Source organism: Hetaerina americana, unplaced genomic scaffold (genome assembly GCF_022747635.1).
Source record: "Hetaerina americana unplaced genomic scaffold, ioHetAmer1.1.p SCAF_6, whole genome shotgun sequence".
Taxonomy (NCBI): domain Eukaryota; kingdom Metazoa; phylum Arthropoda; class Insecta; order Odonata; family Calopterygidae; genus Hetaerina; species Hetaerina americana.
Window position 1 is genome coordinate 7,465,385 of NW_027287205.1, and position 27,681 is coordinate 7,493,065.

Genomic DNA, 27,681 nt, shown 5'->3' on the forward strand with positions numbered 1-27,681 from the left:
GTGTAGCTAGAGTTTTTCCTCATGCAAGAAAAAATCATAAAAGAGACTCCATGTGGTTGAACCATGAGGAACCCTTATGGCAACCAGAAAATCAAACAAGCAGCTATGCCACTTTCCATCACTCAAAAAGACTTAGCTTTTCCTGTCTTGACGCTTCAGAACTATGAAAGTCATAAACTTTTAAGTTTACATCTATTGAAAAATAATAATTTTTTTTAGAAAATTTAGATTAGAATAATTTGTCAGATATTTTATTTCAATTCTGCTGAGATAAATGAAGAAAAGATGATTCCATATTCGTGAAAAATCATCATTTTTTTAAATGGTGTTTATTCAGCTGTTATTTCATTTGCAGCAGAATGCTCAGAAATATCTTTCTTTTGTATCTCACTCCCGAGTGGTCAAAGGTCAACCATGGCCCTAAGTGGTATGAAATGACCGCTTGCTAGCATAAATAAGGTAGTTATATATGGTTTTCTTCTTGAAATGGAAATGGTAAATACATATATGCATGCATTTAACGTTTTTAAATAAGAGCTCGCATGATCTCCTCAAAGTAACACAAAGTATGATCATTATTCTCCAAGGTTACAGAAAAGTGCAACAGACTTGCAGGTAGAACAAAGGATCTCCACTAAACAAAATTGCGATTACACATTTTGCGGCATCGAGAAATATATTATAGTGAAAGTGGATAATGGCATGGCAATTAAATACTGTATCTGTAAATGCTCATTTACTTGAATGGTATTATGAAATAGGTGTTGGAGGATGTTACTGCAAAAACTGAAGCAGCTGAAGCAATCAAAGCCGAAGTTGAAGAGGTTAAAGATCAAGCGCTATCCCTTTTCACCGAGATTGAAGTGGTGAAGAAGAGCGCTGAAGAGAAATTAATTGCTGCTTTGCCAGCTCTTGAAGCTGCAGAGGCTGCATTGCTGGTGAGTTGAGGATTGTAAATGTTTCTCAATGAATGAACTGAATTCTTCCTTAGATTTCTGCGATTTCATGTTAACATTTGAGCAGATTCTTGCTTGCAACTTTGGAGTAGTTGTGATGATACATTATTGATTTAAGGTATGAATTGCTAAATATAGATTTTCCTTTCAAGGTATGTTACTCAAGTAATTCTAAAAATAAAATGCATAATCATGATCAAAATATGGAAGAAGCATTATCAAAAGTTTGCAAAAAGCAGAAGGCTTAGTTTCTGCATCTCTTCACTCCATTCATTTTCATTGCCATTTTCTTTAAGTCCTTAATTGAATTACGAGTAACTGTGGAAGATGCTGTAACAGAAACGTTTTGATAGAGTCATCCGTTAATATGCATTACAATGCAACAATTGCAGAGTGTAAAAATCATTCACCTGGTCAAAGCAAATCCTTGAATGATTTCTCTCTTGAGATCCTTTATTTGATTAGGCAGAATAACCATTTCATTATTATGCTTGGAACTTGATCCACTCCAGTACAAAATTTGGATCTTAGGTTCTGGGCAATAACTTTTGACTCATCCTCTGTGCAAGGCAGAGAAATATAACCTTTGAAATTGAGGAAGAAGAAATAAAACAATGATAGAGGTTAGAGACAGAAGTTAATAAAAGTTTTTTTGAGAGGGTAAAATTCATAAAATCACAGGCCAGCAGTGAAACATCAGAAATACTTCTCAGTAAATTCAAAAGCGGTGGTTGTGTTTGACCTACTCTGAGATTTATTCTTGTTTATAAAAATAATATCCTTTATTTGTTTGCAAGACATTGGACATGGAACCATGGAATATTATTTATGTACAGGCATGTATGTATGGCATTATTATGGGTATATTGTCATCATATTTCTTGAAGATTATTGAATCTAGCCATATCTTTAAGGAGATATGACATATGTTGTATTTCATGGGCAACTCATGGTTTTTGGCCACCCATCTGTGGAAAATTTCTTTGCTTTTCAGAAAAAGTATTACTGAAAAGATACAGAAAGTTGTCATAAAAATTATTAACATTTGAATAAGAAAATATTTCCTACTGGTGTTCAAGTAAAAGGGGATGCAGATAGATAAGTAGAGATATTGGATTCTTCAAAGAAGTGCCCATAAACAAATATGCATGTATTCATTTGTCTGAGATTATAATTAGATATTTAATTCACGAGGCAAGTAGTTGGGTGAATTTTTATGTGGACGCATCTATATGGAACTTAATATATTTTAAGCTTTGATTAGGTTTGCAAATTCACTGTGATCATCACTTGGGATAGCTTAGCATCTTTGAAGATACCCACTATAATTAAAGGGAGATAAGTGAAAGATTGGTACATTGAAGGATTCATAATTTTTAACAAGCAATGAAAGCCTATACATAAAGGGCTATACAAATGGTCATACATATAATTGCAAATGATTGGTGCTCCAAGTTAATCCGTTTTTAAAAAAACAATCTGTTTTCTGTGACTTATTTAAATATTCTTGTCTGCTTACTGCATGTAAAATAAATATCTCATCATGCAAAAAAACTCATGTGTTCTTACCCATGAGGCCAGCCACGTGGGACGTAATTTACATGGGAGGTTTTAACACATCTGTGCCCCAGCAATGGGACCAATTTCCTTGGGGTTAATGCTCCACCACAATTTAAGAAAAACATTGATTGGAATTAACAAGTTGCCTTTATTTAAAAACAGACAAAAATAATTTTTACTGCTCTTGCAACTTTATAATGTCCATGAATTCTTAGAGGGTGATAATTTATTCTAAACTAAGTTTTTCCTTTATTGTGGTTTTTTTTAATTTGTGCTTACCTGTTTGATCTTTTATACTTCACTCTCGTTTGACTTACCACAATGATTTGCCCAATGGCACATCATGTATAAATCGTAGTCATGATCTATGGGCAAATGAACATTATTCTTATTGTGTTAATGAATTACACTCGTCATTATCTGAAGCAATCGCTTCATCAGTAAGGTTGCGGGAGAGGCCACTTTCACTCCTTAAAGCAATTATTGTTATGACTATTCTAATGATAATCATTTCATATAAGGTCACTTCATAATTGAAGCATGAGTATTCCATTGCTTATTCATTCTTGTTGTTAACTTTTAAGTTTCTTACCGGACCACTTTACTTGCTCTTCCTAAAGAAGAGCTGTCAATAAGGCCTTCAAAATATGTCACATAGGTATCCTATTATCTTAAATGTATGGACAAGGGCAGAAAGAAAAAGAGGCAAAGTTTGCTTTGAAAAAAAACGCCTTAAAAATTCTTAAGGGTGTTGAATTATTTGAATTATGTTGTATCTACTTATTAGGAAAATGGTGAGTGACCCTATTTAGTAGTTTGATTTACATTTTGGGCAATGTTCTACTTTAGTAAAAAACTTTCAGTGTAACTAACACTTAATAGAACGGGCTTTTACTAACCTAAGAATTGCATGTTTCAGACAATCAAAGCTGCAGACATCGCAACTGTAAGGAAATTAGGTAAACCACCATATTTAATTACGTTGATTATGGATGCGGTCATTGTATTATTCCAGAAGAAATTGGAACCCGTAAAGCCAGATCCCGAGCGTCAGTTTTTAACAGCTTCATGGGGTGAATCATTAAAGGTATCTCATTCCTATAGAATCCATTTAATATGTAATTTTAAACATATTATTTTCTTGTGGAAATCAAGTGACTATAATATAAATTCTGAAATGTTCTGTCAGTCCAGAAGTATGTGTATAGGAGGAAGATGAATGGAGTGAAATTCTATTTCAGAACTTCCTGTTGTACTAATCAGTAATATTTATTTGTCAATGTTGCAATTATGCCAAATCAGTTCATTGATCAGTGGATTTTAACAGTTTGTGTCTCATAACTGACAAACTTCCTAAAATATATTTGTGTGTACAAATCCTCCATCTTGTGGCAGTAAAAAAGAAATGTGAGAGAGTTTTTAGTGTGTTAAATTTCACTGATTTTTATTGCCATTGAATATTATGTATTATTTTGAAAATATATTATGAATTGTATAGCTTTGGCTGTTGCCATTTCAAAATCAAAGTTGTGGGTGTAGGAAGATTTAAGAAGGAGTTAGAAAAGAGAAGAGAGGGGAGGAAGGGGAGCAAGTCTTGCTCTAACATTGGTCTTAATGTTATAGTATAGTATACAGATGATTTGAAGCACATTTATAAGTATTATTAGGTTTCATATATTTTATTCAAAATATCTTTTTTAATCACGAGTCAGCAATTGGTGGGGCATATGTAACATTTGCACTATTTTATTCTTTCAAGAACAAATATGAAATCTATATATATAAAGGAGAGTGTTTGTTTGTATGTATGTAATTTGTTTACGTTGTTGCTGTCATAGAAACAGCATTTTTCCAACTATGCCAGCAGGATACTTTTGCAAGAACACTATTGTATTCAGAATTTCCGAGATATTATACGTGGAATACATCAAGGAAAGTCTTTTGTAGAAGAAAAATGGGCAACTTTGATCCTGAGAATAATATTTATTCATGTGACGCATTGGGCCGAGTCTACACAGTCCATCCTAACAACGCCGAATGTTATTTTTTAAGAATGCTTCTACATACCATTAGAGGACCTCGCTCATTTGCAGAATTAAGAACGGTAAACGGAGAAATATGTGAGACATTCAGAGAAGCTTGCCAGAATTTAGGGTTGCTAGAAGGAGATCAACACTGGGATGACTCATTGCAAGAGGCCAGTTTGATTTCTCTTCCAGGACAAATCCGAATTTTGTTTGCCATCATAATAACCTCCTGTAATCCATCTAACCCAAAAACATTATGGGAAATATATAAAGAATCAATGAGTGAGGATATACTGGCCAAAGTTCGAAGTGAAAATCCTACATTGGATATTACGTTTAACTCCGACATTTTTAATAAAACTTTGATTATTTTGGAGGAAAAGTGTATCACCATGGTTAACAAGACTTTAGTGGAACTCGGTCTTTTTGCACCTGTACAAGATCAACAGGGTGTATTTTATCCAGATTATATACGTGAAACTAGCTACAATGTCTTAGACTCAGAAGCATACATCGCGGATAAAAAGCCACTTCTTAATGAAGATCAGAAATTCGCGTACGAAACAATAATGGATCAAGTAGATAAACAAGAAGGAGGTATCATTTTTCTTGATGCTGCTGGTGGCATGGGAAAAACATTTTTAATTAATTTAGTTCTCGCTGAAATCAGGGTTCATGGAGAAATTGCTCTAGCCGTTGCATCTTCAGGTATTGCAGCGACATTAATGGAAGGAGGAAGAACAGCCCACTCTGCCCTTAAGTTGCCACTTAATATTTCCCGACAAGAAAATCCCACATGTCATATAAATAAAACAAGCGGCCAGGCACAAGTTCTTATAGAATGTAAATTGATAGTATGGGATGAGTGTACGATGGCTCATAAAAAATCTCTTGAGGCTCTCAACGCAACACTTCAAGATCTTAGAGGAAACTGCAGTTTAATGGGAGGAGCTCTGGTACTCCTGTGTGGAGACTTCCCATCAAACTCTGCCTGTCATTCCAAAATCGACTCCAGCCGATGAAATTTATGCCTGTTTAAAACATTCTGTTCTATGGAATCATGTCCAAGAAATTAGCCTTAAACAAAACATGCCAATCCTCTTAAGAGATGGGAATGCTCAAAATTTTGCAATTAAACTTTTGGAGATTGGAGAAGATAGATTAGTTATTGAAGCATCTGGTATGATAAAATTGTCATCAGATTTATGTGTATCGGTGAAAACTGTCCGCGATATGATACAAGCAGTCTATCCTAACGTTAATCAAAATTATAAAAATTTAGAATGGTTGCGAGAAAGAGCCATTCTTGCTCCTAAGAAAGATGAAGTTAATGAAATTAACAAGGAGATTCTAGCCATGCTGCCAGGAGACGTGATTGAATATAAATCGGTTGATACCGTAGTGGATGCTGACGAAGCCGTCAATTATCCAACGGAATTCCTAAATTCACTTGATCCAGCTGGATTGCCACAACATCGCCTTATACTTAAAGTAGGATCTCCAATCATTTTATTGCGAAATTTAGATCCACCAAAACTCTGCAACGGGACACGATTGTGTGTGACAAAATTAATGAAAAATATAATCCAGGCAGTCATTTTAACTGGAAAAGGTGAAATAATTTTTATTCTACGGATACCTCTAATCCCAACTGATCTTCCCTTCAACCTTAAAAGATTAGTTTCCAGTCCGGCTAGCTTTTTCAATTACCATTAATAAATCACAGGGACAGTCTTTAAAGTTTTGTGGTGTTGATCTAAGATTGCCATGTTTTAGCCACGGGCAACTTTATGTTGCTTGCTCCAGAGTAGGTTCGCCTAAAAATTTATATATTCTTTCTCCTGGATATGAAACAAAAAATGTAGTTTATAAACAGGTGTTAAATAAAAAAGATTCTTAAATTTGTATGAAGTAGTGTATTATTGTACTTTATAATTTGTTGTTTTTATTCATGTAGTATATTTATATTATTGTTTCTCCCTAACCCATGCAAAGCCGGGTATTCAGCTAGTATCTTATAAATTTGAAATGTTTCCTAGCAATAAAATGAATCACCTAATATTACATACCATATTTATATCTAATAATTTTATGACAGGAAGTAGGATATAACATTTAGCGCAGTTAAAATGGCCATTGATAGCTCTATTGCTCATGAGTGCTTCTAGGGTTAAATTTTGGAACCCTTAACTATTCGAATTCCATGGAATCGCTCATTAAGATATTGTCTTTTTTAATAAATGACTGACTCTAAGGCTTTTGCCAGGAATTAATCCCTGGCTATAGTTCTGGCATACTGATGATGAGAATTTACATGTGTATTCTGGATTGTATAACATCACTTTGCTTCCCTCTCCCCTGCTGCAGTAAATCCTTCTTCACTTTGTTTCCCCCACCGCTGCAGTAAAGTGCCTTTATTTGCTGGAAGACCAAGGCTTACTTGTTGGAGACCCTCTTCAGACTGCAAATGCATCGCACAGAGCATCACATTTATCAAAATCTAAATAATGAAGAAGTTAATGATATTTTAATAAAAACATATATCTGTCCTTTTATACTTAGAAAAGGATACATTCTGTGTTATGGGGCCAGCAAAGCTACCGACATATATTTGCGCTAATGGGCATAGGAAATCGATATGATGGCATTCCTACCTCAGAAGTAGTGGTGATGGAAGTGCAAGGAGAAAGAGTAATGCAAATATCTTCCTTAAAATGTGAGCACCTGAAATAGTAATAATTTTATCTTTCAGGTCATGAATGACACAAAATTCCTCTTCAATTTACAAAACTTTCCAAAAGATCAAATAAATGGTGAAACTGTTGACTTGATGCAGCCTTACCTGGATTATCACTTGTACACATATGAAAATGCCAAGCAAGCGTGTGGCAATGTTGCTGGCTTAATTCAATGGACCATATCAATGGCCATCTTTTATGGGATTAACAAAGAAGTTTTGCCTTTAAAGGTTTGTAAAGTTTTTCTTTATAAATGCCATCGAAATATTTATATTTTCAAGAAAGAGAAAAGCTAAGTAAAATATTAAATAGGGAGTCCTAAACTAGAGCAGGTGAGAATGTTAACCCATCTCAAAAGTGTTTTAGACCAAAATGGTGAAACTAGTTGGAACATAACAAGAACTGTGTTAGGCAAAGAAGATTTCTCAAGAAGAGAGGAAATAATTCCAGGGATATTGAGTAAGGATGTTAAGAAAAGGCTCTTTAAAACTTTTAATAGGAGTGTATTTATATACTGCGTGGAAATCGGTCATTGAAGCAGGATGTTAGACGTAGATTGGAGTGGACTGAAATGTGGGTGTGGAGAAGAATGGAAAAGTTGAAGTGGACTGAAAGGAAAACAAATGAGAAAGTCCTGGGTATGGTTGGGGAGGGGAGGGGATATTTGGGAGAAATCCAAAGGAGGCAGGAAAAATGGATGTGGGGCATATTGATTGGTGGTGGGATGTTGAAGACTGTAATAGAAGGGAGAATGTTAGGCAAACAAGGAATGGGCAGGAACAGGATAGGGATGTTGGACGGGATGAAGGGAGGGAGGAAGGAAGTAGATGGAGATGAAAAGGGACTTGATGGCAAGTAGGTTGCTGGATTGTGTTTTGTTGGGAGAGACAAAGAAATTTATTGTTGTACCATTGTATTGATTGTTTTTAGTGTGGACATCTTTCGCTGCATTTTCAAGGGTTTTAGTTTTGAGGAAGACAACTCAAAAACAAAATCACACGACAAAGGGAGACTGAGACGATGAAACCCATGTGGAGATGACACTGAAGCTCCAAATTCAAAAGCTGTGGGAGATGCCAAGATAGTGACTTTAATGGGGTCATCCACATGATTAGGAGCCCCTTGAGAAAATTTTTTAATAATCTACATCTACATAATACCCTGCAAGCTGCCACAAGGGCGTGTGGTGGGGGGTGCCAGGTCACCAACCGTAAAAAGGAGCAATACACGCAAATGCATGCAAAACAACAATGTAGATAATTACACCCACAGCAGCGCACACACTCATGCAAAAATCCCTTCATCCAGCACTCATGCAAACACATATACCATAAACCAACAAAAAACTGCACCCCAGGATGCATCACGAAATCCATCCAACAACACGCAAGCCAGGACACAACAAGCAAGAATGCGAAACTCCACCACCCTATAAACACACAACACAAAACACTCGACCCCCCGAGGAGACTGTGAAAGGCAGGGAATGTGACTGAATGTTGCAGGTAGCAGAAATTTCTCCCCACGGAGAGGGACGAGGGATTGAAAGGGAGACTTAAAAACAGATGAACAGAACACAAATGAGGTCATTTGGGAAGAATTGGTTATTATAACAAAAACACACAAGGTTAGTGGAAGAGAATGCATGTAAGTAGAATTAATTATTCTTTAGACGCTGAGGGTGGCAAGTGGAATTTTAGCTATCTGTAACCCTGTGGTTGCTATCCCGTAATGTCCGTGGGAAGGAGTCCTTGAGTCGGCTAGTTCTGGCATCTATTTTCCGAATTTTATATGCATGATCCAAGTGACAAAAGTGTGTAGGAGTACGAATAATTTGCGAGACCTCGGTGCTGAAACATGCTGATCTGAATTAATTTAATAATTTCAATCTTGCATTGAATCATCTTTCTTCTAATGATTCCCACCCCAAATCCATAAGCATTTCGGTGATGCTTTGCATTTTATCATAAGAATTTTTAACAAAACGGGCTGCCCGGCATTGAACCTCCTCAATTTCCCAAATGAGGCCTTTTTCACTGGGATCTCATACTCTACATGCGTATTCTAAATGAGGCCTTACAAGATTGTGGTAACAACGTTCCTTGACTTTCGAGTCACTTTTTCCGACAGTGCGTCTAATGAATCCCAATTTTTTATATGCTTGACCGCAGACTTTACGTATGTGAGTCCCCCAAGTTAAGTCTTTTGTGAATGTGACACCTAGGTATTTTACCGTATCAACTACTGCTAGGTCACCTCCAGCTAATTTATAAGCAAATCCCGTTGATCTTTTAAAGAAATTTACCACCGAACATTTATTATAATTTAATGACAATCCCCAGTGAGAACACCATTTAGTAATGCAATCTAAATCCTGCGCTAGAATAAAACGATCCTCATCCCCAGATATCTCCCGATAGATCACCGTGTCATCTGCGAACATCCTAATTTTACTTTTCACTTCGCGGTTCAAATCGTTAACAAAAATCAAGAAAATCCGATTGCACTTCCCTGAGGTACCCCCTACGTGACTCGAACACTGTCGGAACTAGTGCCATCAAGGACTACCCTCTGTTCCCCCTCTGAAAGAAAATCTTCAACCCAAAATAATGAATAAAATTAATAAAATAAATGAACAATAATGAATTAAATCTACCTAACAAAATAAACCTCTTCTAAATATCTCCTAGATTATTGAAAAACTCCTTGCACTGAATTTTCTCTCATTAAATATTTATCAAACATTTCAACACCCATTGCCATCAACTCATTTCTTTTGTTTTGAAGTCAGGAGTCTTAGTCACCATGAGGGAAGATTCTGGGGAGTTCACCCTCTCTGTGGGAGTACTTCTCTTCAGAAGGTGCAAAATCTCCCAACTACTGAGTTTGCTTTCCCTGGTATGCGATTGATTTCAAAGTCCAATCCAGGAAGTTGATAAGTCCACTTCATTAATTTGGCCTGCTGGTCAGAGATAGATTTTAACCATGCTAGAGATGATTTGTCAGTGAACAAGTAAAGCCATTTTCCCTCCAAGTATCTTTGTAATTATTCAATGCATAATGCTACAACTTATGTCTCTTTTTCTGACATGCAATAACACAATTCTGTTTGGGATATTTTTTGGCTGGCATACTTGATGATTGATATTTGATTCAATCTTGGAATATGATTATTATAAGTCCTACGTCAGTATGGAGAAATTTGTTTTCCTGAGCCAAGGTGTGACAGCTGGGGAGAATTACTGAAACTCTTCGACAAATAATCAAAGGTTCTATATTCTCTGAAAGTCCATTGAAATGAGGGAGTCTAATAGAAATGGACAGACACAGCCCAGTCTAAGGAACTGACATGTTTGGGTATTTGGCCTTCAGCTGTGTTGCTTCTTCTATTGCGTTTCCTTTTCCAGTGGGCACCATGACCCATCTGAAGTGAGAACAGTCAAGATGTTTCATGAATGGGGAGACAGAATGGCACTTCTTAAGTTGACATGCCAATTCATGAATTTTCAATCTCTCTAGGATTTTTTAAAGTTGGATATGATGTTCTTCAAATGCTTCACTGAGGCACAGAATCACATCCAAGTACATTTGGCATAATCTTCAACATAACCAGCTGGAAATTGGATCATTGCCTGAATTAATGTTACTGGTGCATTTTTCAATCCTAATGGATTCACTTTGAATTGGAAAAGTCTTTTGGGGGCAATGAATGACATGACTTTACATTATGCTCCTTCAACTTCAAAATATCAATAACTATAGTCTTGACCTAAACTAACGTCAAAAAATAAATTGTATTACGTCGCAAAATAACTTGACTATCTACTTCTACCCTTTAGATAGCTATTTTAGTACCCTGCACTCCCAAAGTGTAAAAATCATCAGCCTTGACTGGAATTTGAACCTTGGTCAATTAATATCAAGCTGAGTGCTTTAGCCAGTTAAGCTACCAAAGGATACCTTTGCACTTTAAAATTTCAGAGTGTAAGGAGATGCCTTTGTAGCCTTTTTAATGAATCAGCATTCATAATATTAGTGGATGAATGTGCATGTATTTCATTGCTTGCAGTGATCACAAAAATTTTAGTCATATTTTTAAACTCTGTTATCAATTAGCCACATATTTTGTTGTTGTTGAACTCGGTGAACATATGTGTTCAGTGGTACTAATTCACTGTTTTGAAATTACCTTTCTGAAATTCAGGCTGACTTGGCTGTGCAAGAGGCTAAATTGAAACGAGCCTCCTACGAATTAAAGAAAGCCGAAACTATATTGGAAGAAAAGAATAAAGAACTTGGTGTTGTCAAGGCTGCTTATGATGCTGCAATGTATGATAAGAAGGTGATTAAATCCTGAATTGATGCTTATTTTGTCTTCTGAAATGAATTTCCACAGCATTTTCTCTTTTCTTGTGCATTTTTTGAGATGGTGGTCGATGTAATTTTTTAACAACACTCATGTAATTTAAAAATCAGTTCACCTAATTCAAACCTTTAGATAGTAATAGGATTTTTAATCTTCATGACACTGTAATTTAGCCAGTGGCATTTCTCTCATTTTTTAGCAATAAATGTATACACCTTACGAGGGGGGGACCCAAAAGTAACGGAAAGTGGGCAGCGGTGGGGAGCGAGAGAAGGGGGAAGCCTTTGGTCGGCCAGTCGTATGTCAGGCTCACGCCACCTGCGTCAGTATGCACAGCACCATCACTGTGACTGGATCAGTCCATCCGTGAGAGCTGTTTCAGTGAAACAACTTTTTTTATTTCGGCGAAAAACATAATGTCGGATTATCAAGAGCAACGCGCTGCAGTGAAATTTTGTTTCCTGTTGGGGAAATTGGCTGCGGAAACTATTGTAATGCCAAAGACTGCTTATGGGGATGCTGCCCTAAGCCAAACCAGAGTCTACAAGTGGTTTAAAGGTTTAAAAATGGTGAAATGTCAATTGAAGGTCAAACCCTTTCAGGCCTCGCTTCAACGTCAAGAACTGACGAAAATGTCGACAAAATCAATGCCCTCATTCGTGAAGACCATCACAGAACCATAGATCAACTCTGTGAGATGTCTGGAGTGTCATGGAGTTCAATTCAGGGGGTTCTATGTGAAGATTTGCATATGGAAAGGGTTGCAGCCAAATTTGTCCCTTGCCATCTCACTAACAAGCAAAGGGAGCGTTCAGGCCAGGCATGTTTTGAGCTTCAAAATCAGCTCAAAGAGGGCCCTGATTTTTTTTCCAAGGTGATTACTGGTGATGAATTGTGGTGCTGTTGGTACGATCCTGGAATGAAGCAGCTATCAAGCCAATGGAAGACAGCTGGCTCTTTTCGTCCAAAAAAAGCTCGCCAAGTGAAATCAAAAATGAAGACATTGCTCATTTGTTTCTTTGATTGCAGAGGTATTGTGCACTCGGAGTTCATTCTCCAGGGTCAAACTGTTGATCAGAAGTTTTACATGGAGGTTTTGAAGAGATTGAGGCAGAGTATCTAGAGGAAAAGAGCAGATCTTTGACACACAGGCGACTGGTTCTTCCATGATGAAAACGTGCTGGCTTTTATTGCCCTCTCTGTGATGCAGTTTTTGACAAAACACGGCATGACATCGATTGTCCACCCCCCCTACTCACCGGATTTACCTACATGTGGCTTCCTTTTGTTCCCCAGACTCAAAAGGGACATGAAAGGAGAGCGTTTTGACACTGTGGAGGAGGTAAAACAAAAATTGCCAGAAGGCCTGAAGGAATCCTGATAAATGAATTACAGAAATGTTTTGAACAATGGAAGCATTGTTTGGAGAAGTGCATTGTAGTCAATGGGGAATACTTTGAAGATGAACAAAATTCAATATAAATAAAATGGGAACTAAAGAATCTATAACAACATTCCTGTTATTTTTGGGTCCCCCCTCGTATTTTTATTTCAATGAGCATGACATTTCACCAGCCATCATGAGTCACTGGTCCAAACAGCAGATCAGTTGATTATGGGGATGTGCAATTTACAGGTTGCTCAGGCAGTCTCTTAGTCCTCCTTTGAACTCATTTTACCTTTCTTTAACCATAAAACATTGAAAATCTCTTAAAACATAGGACAACATTTTACTCTTTGGGATGACTTATCTTTAGCAAATATCGAAATTATATTTCATTTCATTTAAATTTCAGTAATCAGGTTTTTGGTAAGTTTTTGATAATATTAATTAGTAAAAAATTAAAAGTTTTTATATATGTTTAAATACTTTTATACTTTTGTTAGTTACTTGAAGATGATGCTCAAAAATTACAAAATAAAACAGACGCAGCTCAGAAACTATTGGAAGGACTAGCTGGAGAGCGACTAAGATGGACCAACCAGTCACTCATGTTCAAAACAATGACAGAAAAGCTGGTTGGAGATGTGATTCTTCTTACAGGATTTCTTTCATATTTAGGTGACAAAAATTTATTAATAACCGTTGGCTTTATTGAAATGTATGAGATTAAATTTTATTACAGAAACTGTTCTCAGTCTACGATATCAGATATTTGCTGAGCATCCCAGATACCTATATCCTAGCCTCACCACAAGAATCATGGAATGCTCTGATAAACATTCTCTTCCTTGAAATTTCATTGGACATAGTTTCCTGAAAACTGTGATGGTCAACACTGAAACTTAGGTTTCAAAATGATCTAGTTCTTCATTTCCTCTGATGTTTCATTCATTGACTTGCTTATAATCTTAAGAGATGCTAAGTTGCCATATCACCTAAATTGTCTGCTATTTATATTCCAATCCTAGGATCAGTTGCCCCTTGATCAGTCTGCAGAGAAATTTTTGTGTTTCCATCTCTTGTTTTGCTGCCTGTTTTTCATGGTTTGTTGTTTACACATTTTATAATAGGTTTTCATGTCTCACTCAGGTGTCAACCTGAGTGGTTAACTATGGAAATAACATTTTCTGTTAGAGGCCATTTTGTGTACCTTGTGCTGGACATTGCACCATAGACTGCTGTCCTACCTGTGGCTTGGGATATCAAAGAAGAGCAACTGACCATTGTTTTCACCCTTGATTGTGTGCCATTTCAACAATTGCAGAGTGTATAAATCATTCACCTTGACCAGGATTTGAGCCCGGATCCCTCAATATCTGGTCGAGTGCTTTAGCCAGTTAAGCTATCGAGGTGTCCTCTTAAACTCAACCACAACAGTAACTTTTAATGGAGTCATCTGCTAATATACATTTCAACGCTACAATTGATAAAATGTAGGGTGTTCATTTTTTTCAGGAATAAGTAGAAAACATAAGTGTTACATTAGGCTTGGACCCCGGGGGTGAGAAAACCACAGCTCATGAGCCACATGTGGCTCTTTGGCCCATCATGTGTGGCTACTCCACAAAATACCATGTATGGGAATAGTTGATGTTTAGGTGTATTTATCTTTAGGCAAGTGACACATGACATTAGACTAATGACACATTTTCAACATCCTTGCTGAAGAGACATCCTTCCAATCAATTCAAGAGATTTAATCTGTCATTTGACATTTGCTCCATGAATGATTCCTGACCATGAAGATCCTCTGATAATTTTGATACACTACTCAGTTCATCATAAAAACATTTTACAAATCCAGCTCCTCTACACTGTCCACAATCCAATTCAGCAATCAATCAAACTTTGTGAGGATCCCATATACTAGCAGCAAATTCTAAATGAGGGATAACCAGCAAAAGATAACATTTCCCTTTGACCTATTCATCATATTTTCCCAAATGTTCTAATAAATCCTAATTTTTTGTTAGCTTGTCCATGTATTACCCATGAATGTTTCACTTGGGAGCGGTCGTGAGTGAGGGTAACGCCTAAGTATTTGATCAAGGCCGCACTTTCCATTTTGATGTTCCTAATGCAGTAAGCATTTGGGAGGGAATTGCTCTTTTTCCAAAAATTCATCAATGTGCGCTTTTTTAAAATTTAATTCTAATTACCTAGTGTTGCACCAGCATTGTATAGCCTGATGAAGCTGCTGTGTCCTCAGGATTACTGATATCACGGTAAACCATTGCATCGTTGGCAAATAAATGTATCTTATTAGTGCCTATGGAGTTTATGTCGTTAGCATAAAGAAAAAAAGAGGTCTGGTAACACTTTCCTGGGATCGGAATGGTGCAGTGGCTAACATACTGGCCTCCCATCAAGAGGACCCAGGTTCGAATCCTAGAGATGGCAGATCTATTTCAGTGGTATCCCGATCCCTATTTGAGGTGTGGAGAGCACTTTGAGTGAGTACATTGTCCATCATATGGGACAGTAGACTGCGGAGTCCTTGGCGCCTTTCGTTGAGAGTAGGCTAATGAATAAGGATTTCTCTTCACCCTTCCTCCTTCCCCATCCATCCTTAGTGGCAAAAATGACCTCAGCTGTTGGTCACCTTGCCTAAAGCTACTACCGCTAGTACTAACACTTCCATTGGGAACACCCAAATTAAATTCAATTGTATTAGAGATAACACCATCTAATGACTACTCTTAGTACCTGACCATTCAAAAATTCTTTAATCCGACCCAGGATATTTTTATCTAGCTTCGAGAGTAGTTTACTATGCGGTACTTTGTTAAAAGCTTTCTAAAAATCTAAAAAAAAGCCGATTCACCAGAACATTGCTCTCTCCTAAAATAAGGATATTATGAAAGGAAAGCTCAAGTTGTGCTTGCAAGATCTACCTTTTCGGAAACCCTTTTTGAATATGTGCTGGTTTTTTGTCAAAAACTCATGATCATCAATGTTTCCCACAAACAAACTAGTAGCTATATGTTCCATGACCTTTCATGAAATGGATGTGAGGTCTGTAATTGCTCGGTTCCTCCTTGTCTCCATTTTTAATTATTGTTGTTACATAAACCATTTTCCAATCCCTGGGAAACTTGTGATCTATTAGGGATTTCTTGAATATGATTTCTAGACATGGTGCAATTTCCTATGCTAGTTCCATAAATATATGATCAGGTATTTGATCGGGCCTGGAGGATTTATAAGGCTTAATATTTTTCAGCAAACATTCTATTCTATTATATGAGATTTTGGACATCAGTTGACCGGCATGATTTGGTAAGCTATCGGAGACATTTGGTGAGACATTGGTGAAGACACTTTGAAAGAAGTAATTTAATAAGTTTATCTTTTCCAAACTGCTTGATACCTTTATAATTTTTGAGTGAATCAACTGTAGACTTATTTTCTTGAACCTCTCTTACGTACGACCCAAGTGCTTCAGGATTTTCTTTAAAATTTTCCGCTAATCTATTATTTTATAATTTGCTTAATGCTTTCTGAAATTCCATTTTGACAACAAGTGATGGTGGAAGAAATTTGAACATCCTTGTGCTGATATAGAACTGTTGGAGAAAAGTAAATGTAAAGAACGCAGTTCGCAGCACATGTGGTTTGCTCTTTGAAATACCTGGAGAAGGAAATTATACTAATTTTTAATACCTGGAATAGTATTCCTGATTCTTATAATCTGCTGAAAAAGTTAACGTTTGCTGTTCTTTCCCTGTTCGGGTCTACATATTTGTACGAATAATCATTTTCAAACATGAACTTTTTTTTTTAAGTAATCTACCGGTTAAGGTAGGTTTTTGGACTGACACAACTACCAAACAAATAATTTATTACTCCTAACAAAACACAAAATCAATCATCCTACTCTATATCAGGTCCCTCTTCATCTCTGAGTACTTCCTTCCTCCCTTCATCCCGTCCAACAACCCTATCCTGTTCCTTCCCTTTCCTCTTTTGCACAACATTCTACCCTCTATCACAGTCTTCAACATCCCATTGCCGGTCAACACCCCCTTCATCCACTTTTCCTGCCTCCATAGGATTGCTCCCAACAAACCCCTCTCTTCGCCCACCATACTAAGTACTTCCTCATTTGTTTTCTTCTCTGTCCATTTCACCTTCTCCATTCTTCTCCACACCCACATTTCAAAAGCCTCCAATCTACGTCTATCCTCCTGCTTCAATGACCACGTTTCCGCTCCGTACATAGCTACGCTCCATATCAAAGTTTTTACGAGTCTTTTCTTAACATCCTTACTCAGAGTCCCTGTCATCAACTCCCTCCTCCTTGTGAAAGCCTCTTTGCCTAGCGCAATTCTTCTCCTTACGTCCCTACTACTTTGACCGTGTTGATCCAAAACACTACCGAGATACGTAAACTGTTCTACCTGCTCTAGCTTTTGCCCTCCTATTTTAATGTTAAGCTTGGCCTTTTTCTTTCTAGAAAATCGCATAACCTTTGTTTTATTAATATTGATTCTCATCCCATACCTGTCGCACTGAATTTCCAATTCACTAAGCAATGCTTGCAGCCCCTTGGCTGACTGACAAACTAAAGCTTGGTCATCAGCAAACCTAACTGATTTTACGAATTCCCCGCCCACTTTCATTCCTACCTCGAGTTCTTCCCATGCCTCTTTGATCATTTCTTCTGCGTACAGGTTCAACAGCAACGGTGATAATGGGCAACCCTGCCTTACACCCCTTCCTAACACTGCCCATCCTGACTCCCCGTTTCCCACCCTCACCTGAGCAGTCTGAGACATGTACAGGTTGCGGATTAGCCTCCTTTCCCTCCAATCTATTCCTATTTTCTGCAATATACTCATTAGTTTTTCCCAATTTACTCTATCAAACGCTTTTTCGAAATCTACGAAACAGGCAAATACCTCCTGGTTGTGTTCTATATTCCTCTCGATTAATAATCTCATTACTGCAATGGCATCACGCGTACCTCTCCCCTTCCTAAACCCAAACTGATCATCCCCTAAGTAATCATTTGCCCTACTCTCTATCCTTTTGTTTATGATCCTGAGAACAACCTTAGCTGCGTGGGATATCAAACTAATTGTCCTATAGTCCTCACATGACGTGGCCTTTACCTTTTTCGGAATAGGAACTAAAACTGATCTCACAAAGTCTTCCGGCCAGATTCCCTCCTCATAAATACTACGGATCAGCCCATATAGCCTCTTCCTCCCACATTTTCCCAAGCATTTCAAAAGTTCCACGGGAATGTTATCTACCCCCACGGCCTTATTTAGTTTCATCTCCCTTAATGCCCTTTCTATCTCATTGTCTAGTATGCCTGGACCTAAGCTATCTTCCTCTACGTCATGTTCCTTTTCAATGTCTAACTTTGTTGGTCTAAGCTCTTTACTATACAGGTCTTCTACATATTCCTTCCATCTCTCTTGGATCTTTCCTGCGTCAACTATTACCTTACCGGCCTTATCTCTAACTGCTATCGTTGATCTCCCTTTCTTACTTCCCGATAAAGATTTAACTATGCTGTAAAGCGCACCAATTTCCCCCTTCCTCTGCAGACTTTCCATATTCTCGCACTGCGTCTTCCACCATGCTTCTTTGGCTTTATTTGTTGCCCGCCTCAATTTATTGTTCAATTCTTTGTACTTCATTTTGCCTAATTCTGTATTTATATTCTTCCATTTTCGCCGCTCATCCATTTTTGTAATCATCTCATCCGTGATCCATGGTTTACGAGTCCTTTTAGCGTTAACGGTTCCAATAGTGTCTTTTGCCGCTTTAGACAACCCTTTTTTGATACATTCCCATTTTTCTTCAATAGTACTTAGCTCTTTACCGTCCTCCATGATTTTCTCTACCGCCTGTTTGTATTCCTTTCTTTTCAACCCATTTAATGCTTCTACATTCCATTTTCTAACTCGCCGCCCCTGCCTTATCTTTTTAAAACGTACGCTACATTTCATAACAACTAAATTGTGGTCTGAGTCCGCATCCGCTCCCGGGAAGCTGTGGGAATTTATCACATTGTTCCTAAACCTGTGTCTAACCAGGATATAATCTAGCTGATATCTTCCCGAGTCACCTGGCATTTTCCATGTATACCTGCGTCTTTTGTGGTGTCTGAACCAAGTGTTGGTGATAACTAACCCCTGTCTCCTGCAGAACTCAACTGCTTTCTCCCCGCGGTCATTCCTCGTGCCTAAACCGTAGTCCCCCACCTCATCACCATCTCTTCCTTCGCCTACTGTCGCATTCCAATCCCCCATCACTATCAAATGTTTCCCTGCAGGAACACATGCAATCATGTCCTCTAACTGATCGTATATCCTATCGACCTCTTCTTCCTTATGGTTGCTCGGTGGCATGTATACCTGGATAATAACTAAGTTCGTCGGTTCTGCTTTTATCTCCACTAGTAGTATTCTATCCGTTACCTGCTCTATGTTGACTACGCTTCTTCCTACCTCTTCATTTAATACTATGGCGACCCCTCGTTGGCTCTCGTCCCCACCGCTGTATATTATTCTATACTTATCACTCCAGTAATCCCCGCTATCTTTCCATCTCACCTCGCATAGACCTAAAATATCTATATTTCCCCTTTCCATCTCTCGCTTAACATTCTCCAATTTCCCCATCCTCATCATTGTCCTAACATTCCACGTTCCTATTCTAACTAATTTGGTCTTCTTCTCCTGCGTCTTCTGTCCTGCTGCTGCTGGTTTTCCCTTGCAAGGGTTTCGTGGGATGACGACCGCGGAAGCCTTGCCTCCCCCGCTGCCGGGCACGACACACGGCCGATTGGGCCGAGCCCCGTGGTTGCCAGGACTCAAAATATCTCTATTGTCCATCATATTTTTCTAGGGAATGATAATTGAGGTGGTTTCCCGTTGCCTTCCTCAATAGTGTTTTTAACGTGACACCATCACTTACTGGCCGCCCCACTGGGGTCAGACGCCATTGCAGCCGCCTCACTGAGGAACAGACGCTGCGTGGACTACCTTTCGTCTGGCTCCTAACCTTCGACCTATCTGGCATGGGTGACCCTACCAGGAGCAATTTTTATTACTCCCGCCAGTACAGCTCTAGGGGTCATCGGAACGCACAAGCCCTTCCACCACGTCAAGGTTGTAGTCCGGGGAGGGACATGAACTTTATCAAGAGTAAATTGAGAAGTCGTGTTATTGATGAGAACCTAGAATTGTGCCTTAATTTAAAAACTACAAATACAAACCTGACTTAACCAAACTTTCCAAGGAGATGCAAGGCCATTGTTTGCATTATTTTTTCAGTCATCATCAAGATTTGATTTTATGGGTGCCTTACAATTCTATTTTATAATATCATTATGAAGTATGATATCAAGCTTTATTCAACATGCCCTTAGTTCAACTAAGACTCAAAACTTTAAGGAATGTTTATTAAGTTAATTTTAGGCTGTATTGTGGGGTGTAAGAAGATGTAGCGTTGAAGATTGAGATAGGTATATTGAGAGTGTTTGTACATAAAGAGGGGAAAGGAGACAGACAAGACAAGTGTGGATGGGTGAGTTGAAAGGGGTCGACCTCAGTGAGAGTACCTCAGTCAGATTGAGAACGCATTAGTAAAAACTAGCTTAGGAATAATCTAATTTAGTTTTTGACAATGTACCTACCTTTATAGTTCTAGATTCAAATAATTTGACTCTCAGAATAAATTTCAATTGCTGTACTGTTGATATTTGGCTCTGTTGACAAATGCATTTGCTGATGACAAGGCAAGACTATAAAAGTATCATCCACGTATTAGTGGAAATATTTCAGGTGCTGAGGAGTTAATTTTAACCCCCTGGTTTTCAAAGTCAATTTTGAAAAGTTTTTTGATGGCTGAAAACTGTGGGGATGCTATATAAACTCTGTCTACCTGCTCATAGAAGTTCCACTCATGTCATAAATAAGTAGAAGTCTAAATAGGATGGAACGGCTTCATTATGCCACAGTCACATTTGCCTCTGTGTACTGCAGAGTGTCAGCAATTAGGTCTTAGTTCATCTAAGTTTATAAGCAGCATCGCTTCCTGGTCAACTATTATATCAGTTGCCTATTGTAAAATCTTTCACAGGGTTACAATGGGCTCAGACATAGATTCAATTTATTTTTTATCATAATGTTCACATGCTCCATAGAATGCCAGAATTGCGATATTTGGTCAGAATGTTGGTGGATAAATTAGTTGCACTCGTAGTCAGCCTTAGGCGTTTCCAGTCCCTGTAGATATTAAAAAGTCTATGTATCCAGGGTGGATCTAGTGGCTGTTACTGGAAATTATTGACAGTCTTGGCAGATATACCAGATATCTTCAATAAAAAACAGTTTTTCTGGTTATGGCTGTGGTGGGGTCTTGAGGTAAATTTCTGTAATCTTTGTCAAAGATAATCTCTCAGAAATAATCAAAATAGTTGTGAGTTTTTGTGTGTGGGCACGATGAAACGAAAAGGTATTACCTCTCATGGCAGGTTCGAATAAAGACAGTGTGGTTTTCTACTCCCTAATAAGTTCTAATTTTTACATAATAGAAGAGATTCCTTTCTTCACAAAACTGAAGGTAATTCTTCTCAAATTCCTTCTGAGTGAGACTTACGTTAGGCATTGCATATTATTTATGTGAGAATAAGCAATATATTGGATATAGCTCTGTTCAACTATTGTAACATCCAGTCGGTATTGAGGGAATTAGATCGGTAATAATTGTATTTGTAAGTAAATATCAGTATGTGTTTCAAAATGGAACTACAATCAAGTATACCCTTGTTCAAATTAATGTATTTTATCCAAAAATGTTTAATTTTGTGAAAAGTTTAATTTTCCATCTCTTGTTTACAGGGCCTTTTAACCAAGAATACAGGATTAACTTACAAAAGAACTGGGAAGAAGGTGTCTTAGGTAGAAATATACCAGTTACAGAAAATCTTCAAATAATAGAAAATCTGGTGGATACTGCTACGGTTGGTTTAATTAAAAGCATTAAAATGTTTCCAATTTGTAGGATATGTAGATAGAAAAAAAGTATTCTATTTTTATTAATAAGTAATACTATTTTTTTATTTTGTTAAGATTGGAGAATGGAATCTTCAAGGCCTGCCTAATGATGAACTCTCCATTCAAAATGGTATAATTGTAGCCAAAGGGGATAGATATCCACTCCTGATTGATCCACAGATACAAGGAAAACATTGGATCCTCAACAAAGAGAAGAGTAATGATTTGACAGTAAGTAGAAACTGCCAGTCTCCATATGCATATCATAGGCTATTAGATGGGCTTGCTTCTCTCTCTCATCCTAGCAGACACCACAGATACAGGGAAAAAATGCTCGGGCTAGCAACATTAGATGAACACCAATTTTGTAAAATTCCATTTCTTTGGCATGTTTCATAGAAAACACAACAACTGCTCTCCAAAAACAAAGTGAAGGCAGTGTTTTAGAGAACATGCATTAAGTAACATATCTATTGGTTCTTCTGAAGAAAAAAATGGACATATTGCCATAAAGTGGGATTAATAACCTTAATTGTGCAGTCTGCAATGCTCTCTACAGCAGACAGACAGGAAGAACATTTGAATCAAGGACAAGATAACACTGATCATTTTCCAAATGGGATAATAAACTCAATTTGCTAAATGCATATTGGAAAAACAAACAGCAGCAACTTTGCAAAAATATTTTACGCATAGAAAAGAAAGGATGTAAGTTAAATGTTTTAGAGATCTGGCATTTTTTAAAAATTGGATGTGTGAGAGTAATGATGTTATATACCTTTCCCGTTCCCCCCTCTTAAGTTTCTTCAGTGACACCCATAATTCTTTTCGTTGACCCCAAGCTAACCTTAACTTCAGTTTGCAGAGAGCAGTGAGGAGCTCATCTATTGTGTGGCATTTCGAAATGTGGATCACAAAGCAAGCCCTGTCTCCCGCAACCCATTAGTAGGTGGTTTCCCTCCCACCTCCCCTCCCTTATTTTCCTTACCCTTCCCTTCACTTACTCAACCAATATATTTATATAAGAAAACTGTTGAAATATAATGTCACCTGATGATTATGCATTGCCAATAATAATTTCTAATAATCGAATGGCATATTTCATATTATTAGAGTCAATGATGCCTCATGAAGTGGTGACGAATATATTTACACGTTTCATAATGTATTGTTAAACTTTTATCTAATCCCAGAAAGTATTCCTTTCGAAAGAGGGGAAGGAAAGAGATCAACCTTGATGCATATTTGAATTGTCCCAAATGCAAAGTTAAGGTCCATTTTGGATCCATGAAATATATAAATGGTGACACTTAACTGATTTTTTTTTCATTCAAGTGTTCTTGAACTTATTATCTACCATAATAGACCATATAAGAGTCATGGATCACCTTAAGCATTCTTTCTGAGCAATGTCTTACTTGATCTCAAAGTTCTGCAATTAAAATATTCAGTAGGCAGAACTGCCAGAGTTGACGTTGAGGTCAAATAAATTTTAGAGGAATATTATAAATAATTTCTAGGTCATGTCATCAAGGCAATGTTGAGTTCCCCATTTCTGACAACAAAGTAAACATTTCTCAAATCACCCCCAAGCTGAATTCCATTATGCACAGGATGTATGAATTTAGTGAGCCACTAGAGTGATATAATTATTGAATGTAATATAAACTTATTCCAATGTATTTTATTTTAGGTTACTTCTCTCAACCATAAGTATTTCAGAAATCATCTGGAGGATTGTGTGTCACTTGGACGGCCACTTTTGATCCAAGATGTTGGAGAAGACTTAGATCCTGTACTGGACAATGTGCTAGAAAAAAATTTCATCAAGTCTGGCTTAGGACTTAAGGTATCCATGCCCTCAAGTCAAGTTATTATTCAATGCATCATATTAGACGACCCCTATAAAATGAGAGAATAATCTCCCTTTCTCCAAATACTTGAAAGAATAGCTTAATTGTCTTTATCTATCCTAGGAAGGGAAATTATAAAGATATGTAGTAAATATTGTAGAGCAATCAGCCTTTTGAGAATGGTGAGGAAAGTATTGTTGATTGAGAGTGCAAATGATAGCATTAAACATAAAAAGGGAAGTTCAATGTGTTTTTATGCCTGGTTGTAGATGAGCAGTCAATCTTATAAACTTTCAGAAAGTACTTGAGAAATGCATGGATTTTTAAAAGGAAGTATAATGCACTTAAGATTCAGATGGGATAAACAAGACAGTAAACAGAGGAAATTTATGGAATATTTTGGAAGAATATGGAGGCAGCAAGCCTATATGGACTGTTTTAAAAGCAGGGTGTGAAAAAGGAATGACAAAGGGTATGAGTGAATGGAACCTTGAGGGGCTGAGGGTGTATGAAACAATTGATGAACGTGACAGAGACAAAAAGATTATGATTATGGAAAAGGTAACATGAAAGAAATTGGTTGAAGGAAGTAATGTTCCTAGAATAGCTTATATTCAGTCTTTCTATTTGTATTTGCCTAGACTAAAAAGAGGGCAGCATGAAGGAAATTTCATACTGTTAAATCTATTCTTCTGCTTGCTAGGTAATCTTATTCATGGGGTTGTCTAATTTCTCTGCTAATTGTACCGTCTTTACATTCACTTATAGAAACAATTTTTATTACTGCCTTCTTATTTGCCCTACCGCGAAATACCTATATAGTTTGTAGTGTGAGTATTATGTAAACTTTAGCATGAGCAAGCTTATGCTAAAGTGGAACCAACATCAGCAGCAGAGAAAAAGACACAGAAGGGAACTGAACCATTTGGATCAGGGGCTTAGAATGTTAAAACTGGATTGAAAGCAGTGAAATTAGAAAATATAAAGCAAGAAATTGGGAGAGGAAATATAGATATTTTAGGGCTGTGCTAGATGAGATTGAAAGATGGTAGTGAATATGGAAGCAATAATTATAGAGTAATATAAGTATAGATAGATGGATAGTCGTCTTTATTTTAGGGCAAGATTGAGACTATGGACCATGACCACCTAACCCCTTATCACACATTTATGAGATTAAACTTATAGATACATTTCTCAAATAATACACAAATAGCGATAAAATTAATACACAGGACTAACATACAGCAACACAATACATTAGTTGCCTAGTTCAATTACTTAATATAACAGAGTATACATGTATACAACATACAATACATACATATACTATACATTGTATCACATTCCAATAATATTCCATGTAATAACATTCCAATACATGGAAAAATACTTGTGAAACAATATTCCTGGTTATATTTACAAGTGCCAATACAAAGTATGATGGTCTTGGGAAAGGAAAAGGAAGGATCTCGAAGCCTTTTTACAGCTGTATTTTCAATGGTTGGTTTGCTGAGAAATTAGTGATTAATGAAGTGCGCACTTGAATGATGGGAGAGATGGTGCATTAGTTATTATGGATGATAGCTCACTCCAATGACAACATAGTGTCACTGCAAATGACTGGTTGTAAGTAGTTGTTTGGTGATGAGGGTTAACAAGTTTATGACAACCTCTGGTATTTAGTTTATGTATTCTATCAAGGCTATTGAAGTCATTGGCAATATACTGAGGGGTTTCATAATCTAGTATTTGATAGAGTAAGGGCAGGACATGGAGTTTCCTGCAAGGTTCTAAAAATAGCCAGTTTAGTTTTTTTTGTAAATATTCTGTAATGTAGTCTGGAGTTCTCAAATTGTAAATGAAGTATACGTATGAGTTAAGTTACGTACGATTGAGGGGAAGAGAGCCAGCAAGGGGTTGACAGTAGTATTAAATAGAAGAAGTGGTCAGAGTCAATGTAAATATAGAGCTGGTGAGTGATGTAATATTATCAGTAGAAGTAAAAGTTGAACCAAAAAAATAATAATATTCAGATTTACATGCCAACCATGAGTTGAGACATTATGATTTAGGAACGAGGAGTGACCACAGGAAGAAAAAAATAGATTTCTGTAGGAGACAGGAAATGGGCACTTGGTTTAGACACTACTAAAGTATAGGTATGCATGAAAAATTTTGGGAGATTCAGAAAGCTATCAGTTAAAACATATTATGAAGAATTCTGCATGTCCGGGTTTTCACCACGTTGTTGTTTGAAGCCGACAACAGTTTCGCCGAAGTTTCATCCGGCGTCTTCAGGTCGAAGACGCCAGATGAAACTTCGGCGAAACTGTTGTCGGCTTCAAACAACAATGCGGTGAAAACCCGGACATGCAGAATTCTTCAAGCCACCGCCGCGAAAATCTACGCAGCCATATAAAACATATTATGGTTAGAAAATTGGTTTTGGAAGGGTTGATTCATTTATATTTTTCTAGGAAAGGATGAGGATTCGGATAATAATTTAGTAATATCTGATTCAAAAAGATAAGATAGGAAAGAGGATTTAGAAAATGGAATATAGAAGCATTAGCTGGAGTGAAAAGAAAGGAATACCTGGAGGCATGGGAAGAATTGGTGAGTGAGGACAGGGTGATGGGTTAAGTAGAAGAAAAATAGGAGCATATCAAGAAAGGGATGTGAAAGCTGCAAAGATAAGTATAGGAATAGTTCATAGGGCATAACAAGGAAGCTATGGATTTCTGAGATGATTAGGAAAATAGATGAGTGTAGAACAAAATTGGATGGATGAAGAACAAAATTGGAAGGAAGTACTGGGAGATAAATAATAAACTGAGGATGGAAACTAATAGGATAAAAGAAGAAAGGTTGAGGACAAGTTAAAGGACATGCTGCTCTGTACAGAAAGGTGAAAGATCTATCAGGAGGGGAAGTAATAAAGGAAAATCTATGCATGCTATTAAATATATAGCAGGGAAATTAATGAATGTATAATAAAGAAAGATGCCACAGAGATGGAAAGAATACATTAAGTATTGGTGTGGTAAGGTATTGGTAATGGTAGTATTGGTGGGAAGTATTGGTATGGTAAAGATATTAGGCCATCAAGTTTAGTCATAGAAGTAGAATAAAAATGATGACATAGATGAGGATACTTAGGACCAGAGATACTTGATAGCAGGATAGAGAGGGCATGGAAGGAATTGAAATCATATAAGCTGTTGGTATAGATAGTGTTCCCGTGTAACCTGATTGTTGGTTTGGGGTCTTTGACAGGAACCATATGCACTCGAACTTCTTGGCCTATTTTAGCAAGCCATGTTTAGCCTGCCTGCCGCATGCAGACAGGACCAGAGTTCCACAGCCAAGGTATAGAGGTTATCTAACCTCCATTCAGGACCAACACCACTTAATTTCAGTGATCTAACAGGAACCTGTGTATCAAATGGCTACGTCTTTGTCCCTCCTGCCGAACTTCCTAATGATTTAGGAAAACATGGAAGGAAGAGTTTTAATGGGCTAATTCAAAGCATTCATAAGGGAGGAGTCAAGCCAACATATTGTGCTAGATCAGCTTAAGTTCCCATCCCAAAAAAGGAAAAGACAGATATGTGAGGACCATAGAACCACAAGTTTGATTTCATGCATACAAATGTGGTGCTAATGATCATCAATAAAATGATGGAGAGGAGGGCTGATGACTCCTTGAGAAATTCA

General features: G+C 37.3%; 1 protein-coding gene across 1 annotated transcript in view; it reads left to right on the plus strand.

Moving 5' to 3' along the window:
• Window positions 1-27,681, plus strand: part of kl-3 (dynein heavy chain 8, axonemal kl-3) — a 141,973-nt gene that overhangs the window by 87,313 nt on the left and 26,979 nt on the right. Inside the window, exons 48-55 of the mRNA XM_071593917.1 lie at window positions 762-938; window positions 3,436-3,603; window positions 7,296-7,511; window positions 11,486-11,623; window positions 13,535-13,709; window positions 21,953-22,074; window positions 22,184-22,339; window positions 23,802-23,957. Coding sequence (XP_071450018.1) covers window positions 762-938; window positions 3,436-3,603; window positions 7,296-7,511; window positions 11,486-11,623; window positions 13,535-13,709; window positions 21,953-22,074; window positions 22,184-22,339; window positions 23,802-23,957 — 1,308 coding nt within the window. The remainder of the gene's footprint in view (window positions 1-761; window positions 939-3,435; window positions 3,604-7,295; window positions 7,512-11,485; window positions 11,624-13,534; window positions 13,710-21,952; window positions 22,075-22,183; window positions 22,340-23,801; window positions 23,958-27,681) is intronic.